General features: G+C 37.0%; 1 protein-coding gene across 4 annotated transcripts; it reads left to right on the plus strand.

Annotated features, from left to right (window-relative positions):
* Nucleotides 1–221: 221 nt before the first annotated feature.
* Nucleotides 222–14,158, plus strand: LOC133788863 (uncharacterized). 4 transcript variants are annotated; one of them, XM_062226488.1, is made up of 14 exons: nt 222–571; nt 652–692; nt 1,098–1,190; nt 1,777–1,851; nt 2,986–3,035; nt 8,864–8,953; nt 9,093–9,149; nt 9,882–9,951; nt 10,811–10,912; nt 10,980–11,032; nt 11,953–12,103; nt 12,774–12,858; nt 13,533–13,638; nt 13,756–14,158. In XM_062226488.1, exons 1-14 carry the CDS (start codon nt 274–276, stop codon nt 13,802–13,804), a joined length of 1,320 nt encoding a protein of 439 aa, XP_062082472.1. In that variant the 5' UTR covers nt 222–273; the 3' UTR covers nt 13,805–14,158. The 4 variants fall into 4 exon arrangements, with proteins under 4 accessions (XP_062082472.1, XP_062082473.1, XP_062082474.1 ...); XM_062226486.1 differs by having other exon boundaries at nt 229–571; nt 13,510–13,638; XM_062226489.1 differs by lacking the exons at nt 1,777–1,851; nt 2,986–3,035; nt 9,882–9,951 and having other exon boundaries at nt 226–571; nt 9,066–9,149; nt 13,510–13,638.
* The last annotated feature ends 7,893 nt before the right edge of the window (nt 14,159–22,051 follow it).

Here is a 22,051-nt window from a genome sequence, read left to right on the forward strand (position 1 = left end):
CGTGCTATTTCATTTAAATTTTGAAAGGAAAATCAAATTTTAAAATAAAAAACATTTGATTTTTTTTTTTTCAAAATGGAAAGTGATTTTCCTACTTATTTTTCTTTGGAGAAAAGAATTATAGTAAAAGACGTAGGTTGATGAGAACAACACTATCTAATCTAAAATATTTATAGTGTGTGTACGTGGAAAGGGTTGGACCATGGACCGAGTGGCCCCAAACTCATTGGAGAAGTTACAAGAACCAACCAACTAAACCACACCAAACCAAGTATGGCAATGACAATGGCGCTCAGTTCTCACTCTCCACCGTCTCTCCAAATCCCAAGCTCTATAATTCCTTCATCATCGTTATCAAGGAAACATCTCCGAGTCTGGGAAAAATCCCTATTTGGTTGTGGCGGTGATGATCATCTCACTCTGCAGAAGTTCTATTGCCCAAATGCTTCTACTCATACTTCTCATCCTCATTTCAAATGCTTCTCCCGAGACCCATCTCGGTCCGATTCCGAACTTCAATTTGAGAGGCTCTTTTCTAATCTCAACCAAGCCACCTTCAAAAGAGAACCTGGTTAGTCTCTTTCAAATGATTGTAGTTGTTGTTCTTATTTTGGGTTCAGTTCAGATGTTACCGGTTTTCTTTTTTGGCAGGAAGTTTATCGAGTGCAATAGTCCTTGTAGCTGGTACTACGGTATGCAATGAATGTATATATAATTATAAATATTGGGATGGATGATTTGAAGCAAAATATCTGTAATGCATGTATGAAACTTTTTGTAATCACAGAGCAATTTCACATTCCATCCCGGGTTCCCTTTTGCACTTTCCATAATGGTCACAATTTGTTTTCACAATGTTATTCTTCATACCTATTATTTTATTTCTAGCATAACCCTGATGTCATATTATTCAATTTCATTAAGCAGCTCATTTTATTAACTTTATTTCGAGAAACTCATCATTTAGACAATTATTTAGAATTGGGGTGATCATCTTTGTGGTCAATTAGTTTCTTCATTTTTGTTTTGGTTGAGTTCAGTGCTATTTTTTTCCTTCTTGTTTATGTGTCTTTAATTGGCTATTAAATCTTGTATAGGTAGGTGCTGGGATCCTTGCACTTCCTGCTGTGACTCAAGAATCAGGGTTTCTGGCCTCGGCCATTACATGCATTTTCAGTTGGGTTTATATGGTAATGCCACCTAGCGTTTTTTATTTTTTTTTAGTTTTTATATTTCTCTGTTTCAAAAATAATTTTTTAGACTGACAGTTGAGAACCTAAACCAGAGATTAATACCGAACAGAAAAGCGTTAGGGAAAATGAAGATTGCTATTGCTGACAATGGGACATAAGACAAGTAGAAAACCCAGGTTCTTCCAGGGACCTGGAAACCCTCCAAAAGCTCAGTGCTCAAAATACTACTACACTCATTTCATGCCTCCTTTCACTCATTTAAACCGTGCTTATATAACCCTCTAAACCGCCCAATTCTCCTAGCCTATATGATCCGATGAATTGGGTACTGACACTGATGTAGTTGATTATAAACTGTCTTGTGAGTTCAACTTTGCAAAGAGAAATGGATTTGGTTGGGCCTTTATAGTGCCAACCCATGTAAACTTACCCATTGATAATCTTACTAAACACAGTTGCTTATGGCTTTAAAACAATAGCCATTTAGATATCTCAATACATCCCATCATTGCTATACTTGTACTATCTAAAAGTTTGAGAATACAGAAGATTGAAGTTTGCAAGTAATATCAAAATACTACAGGTTGTTACAGGACTGCTAATCGCTGAAGTAAATGTTAACACTATGTGCGAAATGGGTTCTGGAGGCGTATCCTTGGTAAGTCTTCATCCTTTTGTTCAAATATTTTCGTTTTCCTGTGGATTTTAAGTGTAACATGTACGTTTAGAAAAGAAAAAGGGGAAATGGTTGCTCAAATAAAAGAGCAAAAATTCTCTTTTTCCTTAATAATTTAGACGCAGATTTTAATAAGCAGAGTATATGATACTACTATCAGAGTGTATGAACAAGAGGGAATATTTGAGGTATTTAAAAAGTACATGTTTGAGTCAAAAAACAATGTTTTTATTCCACAATCCGTACATTGTTACTTACTCCCCCTTGGGGAGAAATTGACCATCATGTTTCTCCGAGTTTTTCCATTCACTAATTTTATTTGCTACCATCTTTATAACCAAAGATATTAATGATCCAGCTAGAAAAAATTAAGTTACTTCAGATTGTAAAATGTGGTAGACGATGGTTGAGTTCTTGTGACAAATCAGTAGAGGAACTTTGATTTTTTAGGTTGTTTTCTGGAATCAGGTTTTTTTTTTTTTACCAGCAACAATGCTGAGAAATAATCAGTTTTGGTTTAAAAGTAGAGGAAAACTAGTTAGTTTCAGCAATGAAGGCTGAGAAAAAAGGAAACACAAAAATCTGCAGAAAAAAAGTACTCTGTTTTGGGATCCCAAATAACAGCGCAGAATATAGTTTTGTTCTAACTAACAAAATCTGCAATAAAAGTTGGAGACTCTGAAAAAAAGGGAGACTTATATGGACCTAATACCATGTTGAAAACACGAGAAATTCATTAATGAAAACGTACAAACTATACTTTATTTTTAAATACATCAAGAAAGAAAAGAGATAACTGAAGAATTCTTAAGTCACCAAATGCTGATAAAGTTAGTTGATGCTGATGCAAAAACCAGCATTAATATACCGCATAGTCCCTTATAGTAGAACTTCTTATCCTTTATTCTTTTTATGCAAATTGGTGGCCAGAAAAGCATGATTTCGAGTCGGGATAACCTGTGTCCATCTGCATTGCTGCTGGTTTTAAATGATCTTTGGAGTTTCACTTTTTTGTAATTTCCTTTTTACTGGATTCTTTGCTTTTAGTATATTATTTTGTTTCTCCGTTAATATTTGTATACATCTAACAGAGTATATTCTATACTATGAATTCAGGTATCAATGGCCATGAGAACTTTGGGGAAAGCAGGAGTCCAAATTGTTTGGTATATTGATTCTTTATGGCTGGTTATTAAATCGTAATATGCATATGATAAGATAAGTTATTCCTCAGTGAGAAAAGTAAGCGCACAAGAAATGTCTCTTCGCTAGTGACCCCAAAAATATTAAAGAGAGAACTAAGCTTTTATACAGGGGTTAAGTTCTGCTAATTAGTTGATTTATATTCTGTTGTTAGTAGGAACTATAATAGATGAGTAATTTGATAGACCAAACCTGCCAAACAGAAACCAGTACACAGCAAAGAATAGCACAGTAGAGAAAAATGGAAGAAAATCAAGGTTTGTATTGAACACTAGGATTTCGAGAGCCTAGCCTCTCCCCCAAATGGGTTACACTTCACCAAACTCTTCACACCCCCTCACTGACCCACTCCCGAGCTTATATTCTCTGCCCTACTCAATTACCGTGCACCCGCCCACATAATCTAACTCACGTAACAACCAGTATACCCTCTGCCTAATTATCCTGTGCTGACACCCATCCTTACCCTTCCTATTCCTCCTAGCATATAGAAACTTCACTGGAGGCCTATCAATACCGCCTGCCAAGAGTCTCACCTTGTCCTCAAGGTGAAAGTATGGAAATTGCTCTTGTATAACACTGAAATCTTCCCAAGTTGCCTCGAACTCTGGTAAGTTTGCCCATTTGATGAGTGCTTGTGGAGCTGTCTTGTGTGTACCTGGCCTAATACCCAACACTTCCTGTGGTTCGAATAGCTATTCGAACTCCGCTGTCAGCCCAGGTGGCAATTCCGATGCTTGCTGCTGTGGCCCAAGCGCCGGTCTCAGCATAGACACATGAAAGTCGGGATGGATTGTTGTCCTTGATGGCAGCTAAAGTTTATATGCAGCCATTCCCACTAGCTGTAATAGGAAAAGGACCAAAAAACCTGGGTGCTAGCTTCTCATTAATCCTTTTTGCTACTGTCCTCTGACGATAAGGCCTAAGTTTATTATAAACCAGGTCTCTCAGGTTGTACTGAACATCCCTCCTCTTTCTATCTGCCTAATTCTTCATTCTTTGCTGAGCTCGCTGTAAGTTTTGCTTCAGCAGACCCAAAATTTTGTCCCTTGCCTTCAAATTCTGCTCTACAGCTAAGACGATGGTGCTATTATGTTCAAAACGCAGCAGTGGTGGTGGATCTCGATGGTAGACAGCTCTGAATGGAGTCATTCCTGCTGACAAGTGATATGTGGTATTATACCAATATTTGGCCCATGGCAGCCACTTCGCCCATTGGTTAGGCTTCAAACTTACAAAACATCGCAAGTATGTTTCCAAACAGCGGTTCACTACTTACGTTTGGCCATCCGACTGCGGATGGTATGCTATGCTTTGCTTCAATGACGTGCCTTGCAAATGAAAAAGTTCTTTCCAAAATAGGCTGAGAAAATTTTTGTCCCTATTGGATACTATTGAACGAGGTACTCCATGTAATTTGACAACTTCGCGGACGAAGTTAGCAGCCACTGTCACCGCTGTAAATGGGTGTCTCAAGGGTATAAAATGTCCATATTTACTCAGCCTGTCAACCACAACCAGTATAGAATCAAATCCATATGATAGCGGTAGCCCCTCGATGAAATCCATTGAGATATCCTCCCAAATTTGTTCTGGTACTGGTAGGAGCTGTAATAACCCCGCTGGAGTTTGAGCTGCATATTTGTTCCATTGGGATACACTACATTTAGCAACGAATTTCTGCACATCTTTCCTCATTCCCGGCCAATATAGATCGACTGCCACCCTCTGAAAAGTCCTAAAGACGCCTGAATGTCCTCCAAGTTACTGTCGTGGTACTCTTGCAACAGTATTGGGATAAAGGGTGAGGTGGCTAGCAACACTAAACGACCCCTGAATTTTAGGCACCCTTGCACCATTGAGTAACCCCCACAATCATGCCCTTTTTCCAATTCTTTAGCCACCCTAGACAAAGTTGGATTTGAAGCAATATGTGCTTGTAAGTCCGGAATCGATAGCACATTCGGAACTGAGATAACAGCCAAGGAAATTTCCCCATGCAAACGAGATAATGTGTCTGCTGCCTTGTTTTCTAGTCCCGGCCTATATTGTATCTCGAAATCGTACCCCAATATCTTAGTTAACCATTGATGATGCTCCGTGGCCATTATCTGCTGCACCAACAAATATTTTAAGCTTCGTTGATCCGTCCTTACCAAGAACTTCCTCCCCATCAAATAGGGTCGCCATTTCTGAATTGCCAAAACTATAGCCATCAACTCCCACTCGTAAATCGACTTCAACCTTGCACAAGGTGATAATACTTGGCTAAAGTAGGCAATCGGTCACTGCCTTTGCATTAGAACAGCCCCCAAACCCGATCCTGATGCGTCTACCTCTAGCACAAATTGGGATGAAAAATCAGGGAGGGCTAACACCGATACTGTATACATTGCCTTCTTCAGTCTGTCAAATGCTTCCTGCGCCTCCGGAGTCCAACCAAATACATCTTTCGTGAGTTGGTCAGTGAGTGGCCTAGCTATATTCCCATATCCCCTAACAAACTTTCTGTAATAACCCGTCAACTCCAAAATCCCTCTCAACTCCTTGATCGACTTTGGTGTAGGCCACTTAACCATTACCTCTAACTTACTTGGGTCCGCTACCACTCCTTGGGCTGAAATCACATGGCCGAGATACTCAATTCGTGTTTGTGCAAACAAACATTTTTTTTATTAGCATATAACCGGTGTTGCTGAAATTTCTCTAACACAAGCCTCAAATGATGCACAAGTTGCTCCAACGAGTGGCTATAGACTAGAATATCATCAAAGAATACTAACACAAATTTCCTCAAGAATTCTCTAAATACTTCATTCATCAAACCTTGGAACGTGGCTGGTGCGTTGGTGAGGCCAAAGGGCATGAAAAGATATTCATAATGGCCCTCATGTGTTCGGAAGGTCGTTTTGTCGACATCCCTTCCAGCCACCCTAATTTGTCGAAACACTTGAGCACCATGTAGCTCATCCAATAACTCATCTATCACCGGAATAGGAAACTTATTCGCCAGTCTCCCTATTGAGTGCCCTATAATCCACGCAAAATCTCCAACTTCCATCCTTCTTCCTAACCAATAACACCGGGCTTGAAAAAAGGGCTAGAGCTAGGTCGAATGATCCCTGCTTGCAACATTTCTACCACTAATTTCTCTATCTCGTCCTTTTGAACTTGGGCATATCGATAAGGACGCATTGAGATTGGGCCCGCTCCTTCTCGTAGGTTGATGGTGTGCTCTCGGATTCGGTTTAGTGGTAACCTTGATGGCATAGAAAACACTGAATCAAACTTTTGCAGCACATCAGCGACTACTGCCGGAATAGTGCCCGAAGCCTCTGCTTCTTCGGCTTGGAGGTTGGCCAAGTGCACCCAAAACCCCACACCGTCATGTTCCATTGTGTGTATCATTGCCTTAAGGGATATTGGAGATTTACAAAGGCTTGGGTCACCCTATAAAGTCACCCACACCCCTGCCATCTCAAATTTCATCACCATAGTCCTCCAATTGACTTGCCTATTTCCCAAAGTCTCCAACCATTTAATGCCCAGAATTACATCGACTCCCCCTAGCTCCAAGGGCAAAAAATCTGTGACTACCCGCAAGGCTCCTAAATCCAATTCCACCTGAGCACAAATTCCTTCTGTCCTTACTTTTCCACCCGTACCCAAGAGAATTCCATAACAAGTCGTAGAGTAATAGCGATACCCGTTGCTGTAACCACGTCCATAGAGATGAAATTATGTGTAGCTCCGCTGTCGATCAACACCGTAATCGGCTGCTGTCCAATCTGCCCAGCTAACTTCATAGTGTGAGCTGAAGAAATACCTACCAACGAGTTTAACGAGACTGTTGCGAGAGTCTCCTCCATGCCCATTGCCTCTTCGGAATCGGGTGTCAAAGGTGGTGAGTCCGCCAAAGATGGAGTTTCTTCTTCGCCCATGGTTAGCATGACTTGTAAGAATTTCTGCTCACACTCATGCCCACGGTGGAATTTTTCATCGCATTTAAAGCATACTCTAGCTTTTTTGTCTTGGTATTCAGCCTCCGACGAGCGTTTGAAAGTTGGTGGCCTAATCGCTTTTCCAGAGCTGGGAAGGAGGGGTCACTGTCCCCTGGGTGACCGAAGCTGGAGAAGGAGGAATCGTCTTGGTAAAGAATGGGTGCACCACTGCTCTGGGAGGAGTAATTGGGCTGAAAACTGGTCGGGTAGAAACCAGTTTTGGTGCCTGGCCCGTGGTGAATAAGTGATGGCCCTCTTCAATTCTTTGGGTTGTCTCCATAATTTGGGCTAGGCCTGTGGGCTGGAGTATGTGTAGAGCCCCTTTGATATCTTCCTTCAATCCTTTCACGAAGCTACCTTCCAAGATATGCTCCGACACGTCGGGAACTCGTGAAGCCAGAGCCTCCCACCTTAAACGATAATCCTTCACTGTGGTTGTTTGACTAACCGACATGAACTCTTCGGAAATCGACCCAATCGAAGTTGCGCGGAATTGTAGAATCAACAGCTACTTCAATGTTGCCCATGATGTAATCGACCTTCTCTGATTCTCCCACTGAAACCACGTAAGGGCATCTCCGTCTAAGCCGACGATGGACGTCTCTAACATCAATGGCTCGGACATCTTGGTCAACAAAAAATACCTCTCTGCCCTATATATCCATCCGTCTGGGTTGTCACCTGAAAACAGGGGTAGCTCCATCCGCGGAGGATGATAGTCTTGACCGTATGTCGGGGCTGCATAGTACGAATTCGGTTGAACGGCAGCCGGTGGTCGAAGTTGCTCGAAAGTTGGGGCCTGGGACGGATTCGAATGCACGATCGGAGATCCCGTAACCAAATTCTGTGATAACTCACCATCAACCGCCCTTTGTTGTTGATCGGCACTAGCCGCGGTACCCTCAGTGGTCGCCTTCCCCGAAGCTTGCAGTAAGGTCGCCAGATGAGTTACTAGGTAATCCATCTTCTTCTCCATGGCGGACAACCTCTGAACTTCCAACTTTAGTGACTCGACCTCTTTGGGCAGCTGTTGGAATTCTGATCGGATGTCCGACATCCCTTTCTGCAACTCCAACTGAACTGCCTCTAATTTCTCATCCCACATCTCCATCTGAAATTGTGGCTTCGGTCCCATGATGGACAAAGCTCTGATACCAATTTGATAGACCAAACCTGCCAAACAGAAACCAGTACACAACAAAGAATAGCACAGTAAAGAAAAATGGAAGAAAATCAAGGTTTGTAATGAACACTAGGATTTCGAGAGCCTAGCCTCTCCCCCCAAATGGATTACACTTCACCAAACTCTTCACACCTCCTCACTGACCCACTCCCGAGCTTATATTCTCTACCCTACTGAATTACCGTGTACCCTCCCACATAATCAACTAACTCACGTAACAACCAATATACCCCCTGCCTAATTATCCTGTGCTGACACCCCATCCTTACCCTTCCTATTCCTCCTAGCATATACAAACTTCACTGGAGGCCTATCATAATTTAGTTGATTTGGATACTTATATCGGAGTCATGATGCAGGATACTATTTTCATTTGAAAATAAACAATTTTATTTAACCTAGAGGAGAGAGTAAACCCTTTAAAAATAACGGAAAAGATGATGACAATTCCTCCAGAATATAACAGACATTTTAGTAAGAAAACATCTTGATAAACTTTTTTTTAAATCTTAATAGTACTAATTGACTAGTTTCTATGTAGTATTTTTTATTTATTTTTATTTTTGTGTGTTTATTTTACATGCTTAATGGTTTTTTTTTTTGGCAGTTGGTCGTACATTTTTATACACTATGCTCTTCTTGTTGCCTATGTCGCCCGTTCCTCAGATATTTTGACAAATTATCTCCATATTCCACAGTACATACTATGATATCTCTTCCTAGTTATCCGAGGAAAAAATTTCCAATATTTGTAGCTTTCTGAGTAGGTACTTTTATGTCAATTCAAGTGTATTCTGTGTGTGTATTAGGTGTTGATGGAAGCATTATGGTTGCAGATGGGAAAGTGCAGCCTTATTTTCTTTGGTCCTGGGAGGCATATGCTACCTTGGAAGGTTGGTTTTTTGCATTCTTTAAATTATTAGTGTATGTAATTTTTTGTTGAATGCATACCTCTCTTTCTTTTCTTAAGCTTTGGATAGCAAGTAATAGCTAGTCTTGTTCCATTTAAAATACCAACTCAATATTTTTTTAATCCAGAATGTTCTCATTTTTTGAGAAAATAATGTGGTACTCTTTAGCTTGTTTGTCTGGATGAAATGATAACAAATTATGCAGATATGTAGAAGTAATGTGAAAGATACGTGGTATTTCAGAAAGTTTTTTTTAAGTATATTTGGAATATTTTAAAAGTTTAAGCCTTTAAATTTTTTAGGATCTTTACTTGTTTTTTCAAGTTTGATATCCAACTTTCCAAGTGTCCCTAAACTATGAACATTTTTATGTCTAGATGGCTTTTCATAGATTAGTTGTGGGAAGCAAGGAGAGAGAGCCTTTATGGTCAAGCTTAGAAAGTAAAAAAAAAAAAGATTATTACATAGTTTAAGATATAGAAATCTGTACCAAAAAAAAAAAGAGATATAGAAATCTGTACCCAAAAAAAAAAAGAGATATAGAAATCTGTATAGGGATATTTTTAGATGGATAGACTTAAAAGGATATGCTTATTCTTCCTTGGTGAGGCCACACGAGTAGATTACCAATATCTTTTTGTGATTTATACAAAATTGCTTCTAAATTGTGGTTGTGAAGTGCTGGGAATTGACTGGATTTATTTTCAAATCTAGCCAGCGCTTTATTGGTGCCGTTAATGGGGTTCTTGTACTTGGAATCATAGTTTCATTTGGAGCTCTTGTGGTAATTTTCTATCTTCCAGAACTTTATAGTCTTAAATGTGATTTCCCTAAACATAAAAAATGATACATTATTCCTTTATTCTTTTTTAAACAAAGACTTTCTAATGAAGCAAACTCAAGACAAAAAACAGAATGAAGAAAACGAAAAGAAGGAAATTGATAAATTATTAAATATTTAACAGGTAGAGAGGTTTTGTTTGTGTTAATGGTTCGTTATTCTTTCAAAACATTGCCTTTAATCAGATATTCAGCCTTTAATCAGATATCCAACTGAATTACTGCACTGGTTCATGGAAAAATTATATAAAGAAAAGGAATATTTTGCATATGAGATCTCTCTGTATCAGTGATCCTCAGGCTATAAAATTAACTTGACACACTCAAAAGGAAAAGAAGGGTTGGGACAACATTGACACAGTTGGAAAATCGACTAACTTGATTGCAAAAATATTCTCTGAACCTACTGGGACCAAGATAATAGTTACACTTACCAAATTAAAGTAACATTTACAAAGGAATTAAAGTAAATTAATAACTCTAATATAACAATTTTTTTAATGAAACTATAATGCCCAAGATAGTAATTGCCAGGCTTATCAAGTTCAATATAACTAAACTACTTTGCATAGGCATTACAATCCTTTGTTATTTTCTGCATATGTACATTGAGTTAAAGAATACAACAAATTGAATTATGTTGTTAGATTGGAGTTCTATTATGTAATCTTTTGTCCGAATTATCTCGTTCAGACCTCTTGTATTTCATAATTAATATAAGTTTTGAGTACTACAAATTGACATTTTCTACGTAGTATGCTATATGCATCTTATAATTAGCAAGTATTATATTTCTTTCTTAGGCAGTTGCAAGTGGAGATTTACAATGGGATGCTCTTCTAAAAGCCAACTTTCAAGCAGTTCCTATGAGTATTCCCATAATTGTGCTGTCCTTTGTCTATCAGGTAATGACACTGAACTTGTAGTCATTCCATATTGAGGGGGTTGTAACATTTCTATCTGTTTTTTCAGAATGTAGTACCAGTTCTTTGTACAGATCTTGAAGGAAATCTGTCAAAAATAAGGTGAAACTATTATCATTGCTGAGTTGGATTGATACTCAAGAATGAAAAATGTCCAAATGTGATTAGCCTTATTATATGATATATCAGTTTAACTTTAACTTGCTAACCAACTAATAAGGTGGCATGTATAGTAATGAACTAAAAAATAACTTTGAAAATGATAGGATTCTAGGTATCCCATCCATCCAACACACCACAAGTACCTCTTTATTCACAGGTCTTAGACCAAACCCTGAAGTACCGTATGTTGAGTTAATTTGAGAGGCTCTCTCAGTCTCAAATACAACTAAATTCTTCTCTTTTTCCTCCCTTCTTTAATTATTTTTAGCGCTTATTTACACTCTTCATTACTGCAACTACCTTCATCAAACTAACAACTCACACCTAACTTTCTATTGGAGCAACTATTAAGATGGAGCCTAAATGCTTATCAGAAGACTAGTAATAACAATGCACATATTGTCAATAATTTTCTCAGGACCCTTGTGTTGTCATTGTTAATATGACTCCCTTGCAAGTTGCAACACATATTTTGTACTTGAATGTATATGTATATAAAAGTCAGTAAAGATTTAATGGTTTTGTTTGCACCGTGAAACATAACTTCATGATAGCCTAAAAGGACCATGTATCTACCAAAGAAATTCATGTCATTTATTTGACAGGCTTCGTCTTTGTGATAGTCAACTTGGATAGAACACTTGAGAACTTGGTATATTTGTCCGTGGACCCTTTGAAATTAAAATACTAATGTGTGTTAATATGTATAAACAAAGTTAATGTACTTGAATTGGCCGAAAACATAGCTTTCAGTTTTTTATTTTCATTTATAGGTCAGTGAAGCACATTGCATAGCTTTATTTTACTACTTTTAAGTGACTAATTGGATTTATGGTCTGTGTATCAACTTATTGGGACAGGACGGCAATTATCCTAGGCACAACTATACCCCTAGTTCTGTTTTTGGTGTGGAATGCTGTTATTCTTGGAACCATAACAAATCTTGATATTGGTGCTGATAAGATGATAGACCCATTACAACAATTGCAATCTTCCAATGGAGCTGTTGGAGTAAGTTCTTCAGATAATTCTCAAAGTTAATATATAATACGCATAATGAGGCATTGGTTTAGGCTGTTATATTCTTGTTTTAGCATTTGTTATGAATTTGAGGCGATCAAGCCTGGCCGTGAGGGATGAATTTAGAGAGTTTGCAAAGGGATTCCAAACATTGGGTAGATTGGAATTGGGAGCAGAACCGTTAGGGTTAGAAGAAGAATTTGGGGCTATGGGTGCCAAAGGAGGCAATGGGGCTGTAGGTGGAATGAGAGGCGTTTGAGAGGTAGGGTTAGGAGGATTGTCAATGTGAGAGTCATTTGGGTGAGGATCCATTATAGACGCTTGTCAATGGCCCTGATACCATAAAAGAACTTGTCAATATAAAGAATTTCTGAACACAATGAAGAAAGTTATCTCAGAAGCTTTGTAAAAGTTACTTAGCTTTAGAGATTTAGGCCTTTATATATAAGAGGAATATACAGATTACAAAGAAGGTTTGTTATACTAACAACCGCACAGCTTGACAAGAATCAGTTTTAACAGAAATAACAAATTCTAAAACAAGAATATAACAGCCTAAACTAATGCCCCATTATGCCTATTAATAGACAATTTATGGTATGAGAATTTGAATTCACCGTACTGAAGTCTGTGTTCTTATTTTTTGAAACATGTCTTACAGCCTATAGTTGAGGCTTTCTCTCTTCTTGCAATTGCAACATCTTATATCGGATTCGTGTTGGGTCTCTCTGACTTTCTGGCTGACCGTAAGTGCTTAAATCACTTTTTACCATCCTAACATCTTATGTATGGGATCTTAATGTATATTCATGTTCTATGCTCTTTTTATGGATTAGTCATGATGTATATGGTCCATTAGTGTATCCAAGAGGGGTAGCTCAAACAGTGGTTTGCTCCCACGAGGTCCGAGGTTCGAGTACCTCGTGGATATCTACATGGTAATTGTTATATCTTCTGGATCTCCAAATATTGTAAGATTAGGTGGCGAGCCTGGTTTCAAAATATATATATATATATGATCAATTGGTGTAAGTGAGAAGCCACCTTTCTGGCTGAGTGACAAAATTTCTTTTTTAATAAAATACAAATAATAAATAAATAAAAAGTGAACTACCTTTACATTGCCCATGTCTTATATCAAATTATTCTTGTATTGTCAATTTATTTTTATGCCTATTTTGGTGATTTTAATTCACATTTAAAATGGGATAACAAATGTACCCTAAACTTGTTATCAGATGCTAAATATACCTCGACATATCATCTATATGATGAGCATCCTATAAACATAACATTTAGAATATCATCAATTGTATTTGGGTAGTCACTTCATTCAATAATATGTTGCCTAGTACTTGCTATACTCTTGACATTTAAAAAAAAAAAAACATATCCAGTGCTGAAACTGCCAGCTGATCAGGGAAGGCCTGTGCCGTATCTATTGACCCTGCTTCCACCTCTGACATTATCACTGCTAGATCCAGATATCTTCTTCAAAGCGTTAGACTTTGCTGGAACCTACGGAGGTATGGTTTTGATATATCATATATTTTCTTTCTCATTCTTATAATTTATCAGCTGTAATCATTTCAAGTTATGAAACATTCTCAGCTGAAACATATGGGCCTTTTTCTTTTTGTTAGTCTTGGTGCTGTTTGGAATAGTTCCAGCTGCCATGTCCTGGTCAGATAGATACTCAGCTTCATCACCATCAATGCTTTTACCGCAGCTGGTTCCAGGAGGAAAAATAACTCTTTCAATCATACTGGGAGGTGCGGGGTATGTCATTTTTTCGGAACTGCTCGAAAAGTTTGGACACCCTTGAGCCTTGAGTATCTAGATTTCAAACAATTACATGGATTAAAGTTGTTAGTTCATTTAACAAACTATTCGTTGACTATCTCAGCAAGTTGTAGCACCTAAAATTGTAATGGCTGACATGGAAATTCGTTCCTTTCTATTGAGAATATGAAAGATGTCAAGGATTTGAAAAAATTCCCATTAGTGAAAAGGCTTTAATGCAGTTTCAAAAGGTACATTTATCAATACTTGTCCTTTTAAGTGTATAATATGGATGGAGTATGCAAGAAAACCTTCTTTTTTTTAGTCTCAATCTTTATGAAAAGAGATTGCTCATATAGGAAATAAAAGCCCTGATAACTGATGTTGTTTGTCCTTTAATGGCAAAAAGGTAAAGATAAATTAATTTTTTAGTGACAAAAGTACAAAAACTGTACTGGCCAACCAAAATTATTAGAAGCTCTCATTTTTTTCATCTTCACTTGGGCTTGTTATTTAAGAGACCCTCCTCTATATCTTATCCCCCATTCAAACTCATGATGTAGTAGCTGTAAGCATCAAGATTTGCCAACTAAACAAATAAAAAACGAAGAATAGAATATGACTTGGTAAAGAAATATGCAATCTGCATAGAACAAGAAAGACAAGGTAAAGTGGTAGTGTCATTCTTGATGATGACATGTGAGGTGACAGTTGATCTCAACATGCATGGTTCATTCATGATACGAGTGGGATGAGGAAAAAAAGCTGCAAGTAACTAACATAACCAAACAATTTCTTTGGTAGCAGACCTTAGCATGATATTATGCTTTGAGTACAAATTGAGAAACAATAAATTGTTTCTTGATCTTCTAAGAAATAACATATTCACCCAAAAAGATTTAGAAATTAGTAATAAACTTGCAATATGTGGGATTACTACTATAATCAGAGAGTATGCATGCACCTCAAAGAAGCAACAAAGCTGATTGACAATATGAACGACATATGCAATGTCTGGACAAGTAATAGTGAAAGATATCAATCTCAATGATAGTACGGTATAAAAAAAGATATGACAAAGATATATCATTAGAAGAATATTTTGCTTTAACCTAAATGAGATTATCGACAATATTATTATCAATAAGTCTAGCGTGCTCAAGAATATCTGCACCATATTCAAATTAAGAAAGAAGATAACCTCTACGTGAGTAACCTACTACAATACCTAAGAAATATCATACAAGAACCCAAATCTTTTATTCAAATTGTCTAGCTAACTTTGTCTTTAAAACCAAAATGTCATTGGCATCATCACCAATTATAATATTGTCATCAATATATATGTTGACCCCAAAAATGGGCAACAACGAATTTAACAAATTACGACAATGGAATAAAAGCAAATCTCAAGAACAAGATAAAGACAGAAATTTTATATGGTTCAGCCAAAAACAAAAAATTATACGTTTATGAGTCATTTTTATTAATATAAATCTAAATACTCAAGATCATAATAATAGAATCAGCTAAGTTTCTTAAGCAAAATGTTGAGTTTTCAATTTCATAGAGCTTTGGTGCGACAATCTCAGATAAAGAATAAATGCACAAAATAGCCATCTATTTAAAGGCTCACTTGCGTTACAAATTTGCGCAACTAATTCCCTAAAAATATGTGTGGGACATTTATCATTAAATTATAATTAATAAGCATTAAGATACAAATAAATTGATTATTCTCAAAATAAGTTGTCGTTAAGCGCCTAATAGACTATTTGTTCGACCATCTCCATTCGCTGACTTGATATCTTTATTCGATCAAGCTCCTTATTATATGCGATATGGTTGTGTTACAACATACACTGAATCGACACTTGCTTGCAGTTATACTTGATCAACATATCTTGACTAGATCTGTAACGACCCGAAATTGCTAATAAAGCTTAAGGACATTGATTAGTGTGCCAGGAGGGCATAATTGGTATCTATGTGAATGAATGATTAAATGCATGACTATATGACATGCATGACTAAATGAGTATAGGAATATGATTAGATGCATGACTTGTTGGACCCAAAACGGGTATGTTTTAATAATTATACTCGCAAGTGCACGAATCGTTTCGGAATATAATGTTCATGTAAGTACGAGGTCGAACCCATGGGAGTTGACTAACATCAAAAGAAACTATTTCAAACAAAGCAAGAAGATTCTAACCTAGTTCCAAATATTTGATGAGATTTTGTTTTAGAAAAATAAAAGACAAGCAATAAAAAGATTTAAGATTAAATAGAAAAATAGTTTTCAAATGAGATATGTCAAATAAGATTATTAAGATATTAGAATCCACAAAATGCAAGTTCAATAGTATTTATAAGTATATTGATTCCCAAGTTTAGATATAGTTGAAATAAATCACACTATACTTTTTTTTCAAAATACATTTTCTATTCAAGCACAAGTTACTTTAAAAAATGTACGATTTTTCTTCACTTATATGAGATATAATTTCTAAGCATTAGTTGTGTTACAACCTAATGAAACTACAAAAAATCAAAGAGATTATGTTTAGGCAAAATATGATACTTATGCTCTAAGAATTAGATGTGAACAATTTAATGAAAAACATTTAATCAAAGAATATCATATTTTTGCATAATGAAGAACTAAGTGTAATATGCTTTAACAATCAACACTAGATGAAAAATGCATATCTTTGATAGAAAAATCCATAAACAATGTTGTACAAATGAGAAATCAACATACAACAAAAAATACTATCTAGTTACATTTTGCTTCATCATCATCTTAATAATCTTTGAAAAAGATTAGAAGCTCATAACTAGATAAAAATTACAAAATAACATACTTGACATGCTCTTCAAAAGATGAAAATGGTAGAGAGAAAATAGTGAAAAGATGAGAGAAATATGAAGTGTAGAAGAGATTGAAAAGATGAAGAAGAGCTCTCCAAATGGTCTTACAAGACTCTATTTATAAGCAAAATATGGAGATTAAATTAATCAAATTAAAATAAATAAATTGATTAATTTAATTGTGTTGGGAAGTGGTAGGATAAATAGAGTAAGTGTAAGAGTATTGGAAAGATGAAATGTTTGGTTGGGTAAAAGATTAGTGAAAAGCTAGGGTAACAAAAATAAATTAGGAATGTTTATTTAGGTAAGAAAAATAGAGAAGAGTGAATTGATATTTGAGTGAAAAATATTGGGAATAAAAACTTGATTTTTTTGGTCTTTTTTGTGGCTGTGGCATGGTTGACTTGGCTGAGATGGTGTTGGGCCTGGCTGGTGGTAGGCGTGGAGATGATGATATATGCTAAGGAGCATGCGGCTGGGAGATTGGGCCTGGGCCCAAATTGTTGGAGTGATTCGGTTGTGTAATGGAGTTGTGTTGCTGCTGGGTGTTGGGGATGCTGAGTGTTGAGGAGAGTGGACAGGTGGCGGCGTGGAGATATGCTATATGTTGAAGCTGATGGGAGGTGGTTTCGGCGAGGCACTTGCTAAAGGTAGAGTGGACAGGTGGCGTGCTGAGGTGGTTTCGGCGTGGGCCTGGGCTTCTGGTGAGGAGCTTCAGAAGGCAAAAATGCCACATTTTTCTTTTCTTGTCTTCTCAAAAACGCCACTTTCCTTCATTCTTTTCCTTACTTTTCAAAACTCAAAATTACAATAACTTCCCTACAAAATAAATATAAATTAAGTCATGATAAAATATTTTCAATTATAAATAATTCATATAAATTCTTTGAAAATATTAATTATAACTTAATTTAACATTTAAGTTCAACAATACCCATTTATTTATTTATATAAAATATATATATATAAAATTTTACAACAAAATAATTATAAAAATACATAAAAATCTATAAAAATTAAAATGAAGCTAATAAATTCAAAAAGTAATTAAAACTTAATAATTTAATTAAAAACTTAAGAGCTAAATCATTTTTAGCTTAAAAAATGTGGTAAAATAACTATAATTTCTAGAGTTATCATGACTATGAGTATTAGTATGCATGCAGGCCCTGATTAGGTTATAATGGTATAATTGTAATTTTGGCCCGTTAAGGGCATAAACATGATTATTTGTGATAAATTTCTGAGACCACATTATTATGTGGATATATTTGCAGTTTGAGACTCAAGGCGATCTTCGTGAGCGATTTAGCGAAAAATTCGCAGTAGGAATTTATACCCGGCTCGGGGGAGCCTCGAGTGTTTTTGGGAAATTGGGAAATATATTTGAGACTATTTGATACTAAGGAAAATAATTGGTGACTAGTTAGATATTGGGATGTAAGCGGTAATTATTAGGGACACTCGAGGAATTAGCGGGAATTGGGAGTAATGACCAAAATGCCCTTAGAGTGTTTAGAAGGCTTGATTTAAATGGGAGGGTAAAAGATACTTTTTCCTATTAAGAGATATAATTGTTATATCTAATTATTTGGAGTTAGTGGGAGTTGGAGAAGATTATAGAATCAGAAGGAAAGAAGAGGAGAAGGAAAAACAGAGACCTCTTTCCTCCTCCATTCGGTTGGCCATCTCTCCACCATTTCTTGTGGCTGTTGGAGCTGGAAACTCAGGGAAAAGGCTAAGCAAGGTCTTGGGGGCTTTGATTCTTGGAGGTGGTTGAGAAGCTAACTGGAAATAGCAACTAATTAAGGTAAGGATTAAGGGTTTTAACTGAATTTTCCTTGGTGTGTTAGGTTGAATTCTGATTTTGGGTTATTGATTGAAACTAAGGGCTTGAACTTGTGGATTTGAGGAGCTAAGGTTTGGAAGAGCATCTAAGACAACCTAGGGTCGAATTCACCCAGCTAAGGTAACCAATTCTAACTTTGAAGTTCTAGGTTTCTGGTTTTCTGGTTTTCTATGGTGTTCTTGAGTTCTTGGGCTCAAGAGTGATTTCTGTGTTTGATAATGTTTTGGATGAGCTTTTGATGTTGATGGGTTGTCTTGGTTGAGTTATAGTGGGTTGTAAGGTCAATTTTGAGGTTGGGTAAGTTTTGGAGTGGTTTGGTAGAGCTTTGGCTCGGGGAAAGTTTGAAGGAAAAACCCAGAAAGTGGGTTGTACTGGTTGTAGCGCTGTAGCGCTAGCAATAGGGCACTACAGCGCTACACTTCGTGTTCTGGGGGGAATTTCGCTCTGTTTGTAGCGCTGTAGCGCCCTCCTTAGGGCGCTGTAGTGCTACCTTGTTCCCATAGGTGGGTTTTTGAGTTATTTCTTAGGGCTTTTGCCCAGGGGCTCGAGGTGGAATTAGGGCTTCCCGAGAGCTCGGGATTGGTCCTGAGGCTAGGTTTTGGAATTGAAGTTTGGTGATGATCCTAATTTGTGGCTGTGACTAGGTGTACGCTAGGGCTCGGGCGAGATCGTGCTTGAAGGTCAATTTCGCTAACTAAAGCTATCGGAATCTAAGGTAAGAAAACTGCACCCGGTTAGGTGGTTAAGTTGGGACTAAGTGTTCCCTATGTTTGTATACATTACTGTATGATTGTGATATGTGATTGTACTGGGACTAAGAGTTCCCTTTATTTGTATATAATGTCATGAGGTGGTATTACGCCACGGGGACATATGATAAACGGCCTAAGAGTGTCGGAATCAATATTTGCACACAGGGCGCGGCTCAGCCACTGGTAGCTGAGGACAACTTATTAATTACTGAGCTCGGTTAAGCTGGCCGAAGTCAGTGGGTATAACACAGGGGGTGGCCTAAGTGAGCTGAAGACAATGGGTTAAACAGAGGGTGCGACCTAAGGGCATCAACCCTGAGAATCATTTGATGGTTGTGATAAACTGTTGATTATGAATGTGATTAATGTTGTTAACCTGATGAATATGATATGTTGATTATCTAGATGACAAATTGTTAATTTGTCGTTTGTTATCATTGAATGGGTGAATTTTATGAATTGTTGAATATTTGGTAATGTTTGTGAAGTATTTGATTATTGATATTGATCGTGCTGCGGCATTATGTTTTCTTGCTGGGCCTTGGCTCATGGTGCTACGTGGTGCAGGTAAATGCAAGGATATGTTGGATCAACCATGAGTTGGAGAGCTTTGGGGGCGAGGTGTACATTGTCAGTTGCTCGGCCGCCACGGTTGAGGGGGCGGTCGAGGGTTTGTACAGGGATAGAAACCTAAAATGTGTATTTTTCCATTAGAGTGGCCTGAGTTATTTACGACTCCTAGAATTTTTGTAAACATGTCTTTTAAATCCTGGTTTGAGATCCCATGTATTAAACAATCATTTTATATGAAAATTTAACTATTTATGACTAAAATATTTTAATCTTTGCCTAATTATGACTTTAGGATCACGTTTTCAACTATATGACTTGATTAACAAGTCTTGTACTTTTATAATCACACAATGTAACAATCTTGGCAATCTAAAGCATTACAAGATCATTGCTGTTGACCCACGATTTGGTCAACTGACACGGAGTCAAAATATGAATGATATGGACGAATATAAAGAAAATAATATAATGACGAAAGTAAAGAAAACACAGCAATTTATAGTGGTTCGGCCCCAGGATCTGGTAATGACCTACGTCCACTTAGAATTATATTGATATGAAATCAGAAGTGTGATCAGAGAACTTGGGTTCAATAAGTTTCAGCACTTCACTTAAAGCAATACAAGTGTTTTGGGAGAAATTCTATCTCTCTCTATCGTTTTTTTAGTTCAAAAGAAAAGTCCTCTTCCCTTGAGCTATATCTTGCTATTTATAGGCTCAAAGAGGATTACAGATTATTGTTGCAGATATTATACCCTGAATGGTGGGATATTCAAAAGATTGCATGAGATAAATTCGGGATCCACAAAGATCTTCCCATAAATGTTGTTATGCTAGCGGAACCATCAATCAGATTGGTCGCGGCAAAGATAGGCCTCTCTTGCTTCAGGTGTGTCCCCTGGTCGATACTCTAACAGATGCTTCCAGGTGTCAGCCACGTATCAAGAAATTATTTGCCACGTCACGAATGCTAATTTACCTAATAACAATTGCCTTGTCATCACATCTTCATTTGACACGTGTATTAAATCAACTGCCATGCCATGATTCTCAAAATTGGGATAACATTTGCCCCTAAGTTCATCTAGAACTACTCGTGATAAGTTGAACTTCTGTCGATCATTATGACATTCGATCAAAGCTACTAAGAGCAACTCCAACGGAAGGGTGCTTAAATTGTCAAATTAAGACTTTTTTATTAAGTTTAACCAATAATAAAAAAAAAAAAAATGAAAGCAACGTTGCTAGTTTTCTTTTAAATCAAACTCTTCCACATCATCAGCCTACCCCACCACTTACCCGATGACGGACAAGCACTCCTCTCAGCAACTCCAAATGAGAGTTGCTCATATACTTTTTTCAATTTACACGTGGAAACTCCCTAATGTTTCTAACAATTCAGCTTTTTGAATTCCAATGCTCACCTGCCAATATACTTTCATCGGAAACTATACTGACGATTACCCATTTATCGAGATGAATACAGCCCTATAAATACTCAAATTATTCTTTTTGTCCAAATCTTTAGGTCGTATTTTAGAAAAAACAAACCCAGAAAAATGCTCAAAGAAATCCAAATCTTCAAATGCGCTATCAATAATATTGCAACAACCATCAAATTTTTCCGTCCTCGTAATGTTCTTGCGTGTACGTTTTTGTACATTCCCTTTTCTCTTATTTTTATTTTTATACATAAATGTTAATGGGTTGAAGATTTGTAAATTCCAACTGTAAAAACCCTTTTTCTCTCAAAATATTTGAAAATTTTCCTGTCAAATCTGAGTAATGTAGGAAGTTTTGATGCATAATATGTGTAATATAGGCTTTGGATATGCTCAATTTGCCACCTTTTACTAGTTTTTCTATAAAAAAAAAAGGCCAAAAATGGTCCTTTTTTTGTTTTTGAAAAACCCTGAATTCCTGTGTACTTGAAGTTACACAAAGAACACTTGAAGCTTCTTGAGAAAGCTCCAATAAACCCATTGGTAATCCATAATATTGTGTAATCAATCACATAATTTTTTTTATACGTGATTAGACCCTAAGGTGCACAATTCTGATCACATGTGTCCTTATTACCTCCCTTGTTTTCCTTCTCAGTTGTGT

Source organism: Humulus lupulus, chromosome 7, assembly GCF_963169125.1.
Source record: "Humulus lupulus chromosome 7, drHumLupu1.1, whole genome shotgun sequence".
In the NCBI taxonomy this organism is placed as follows: Eukaryota; Viridiplantae; Streptophyta; class Magnoliopsida; order Rosales; family Cannabaceae; genus Humulus; species Humulus lupulus.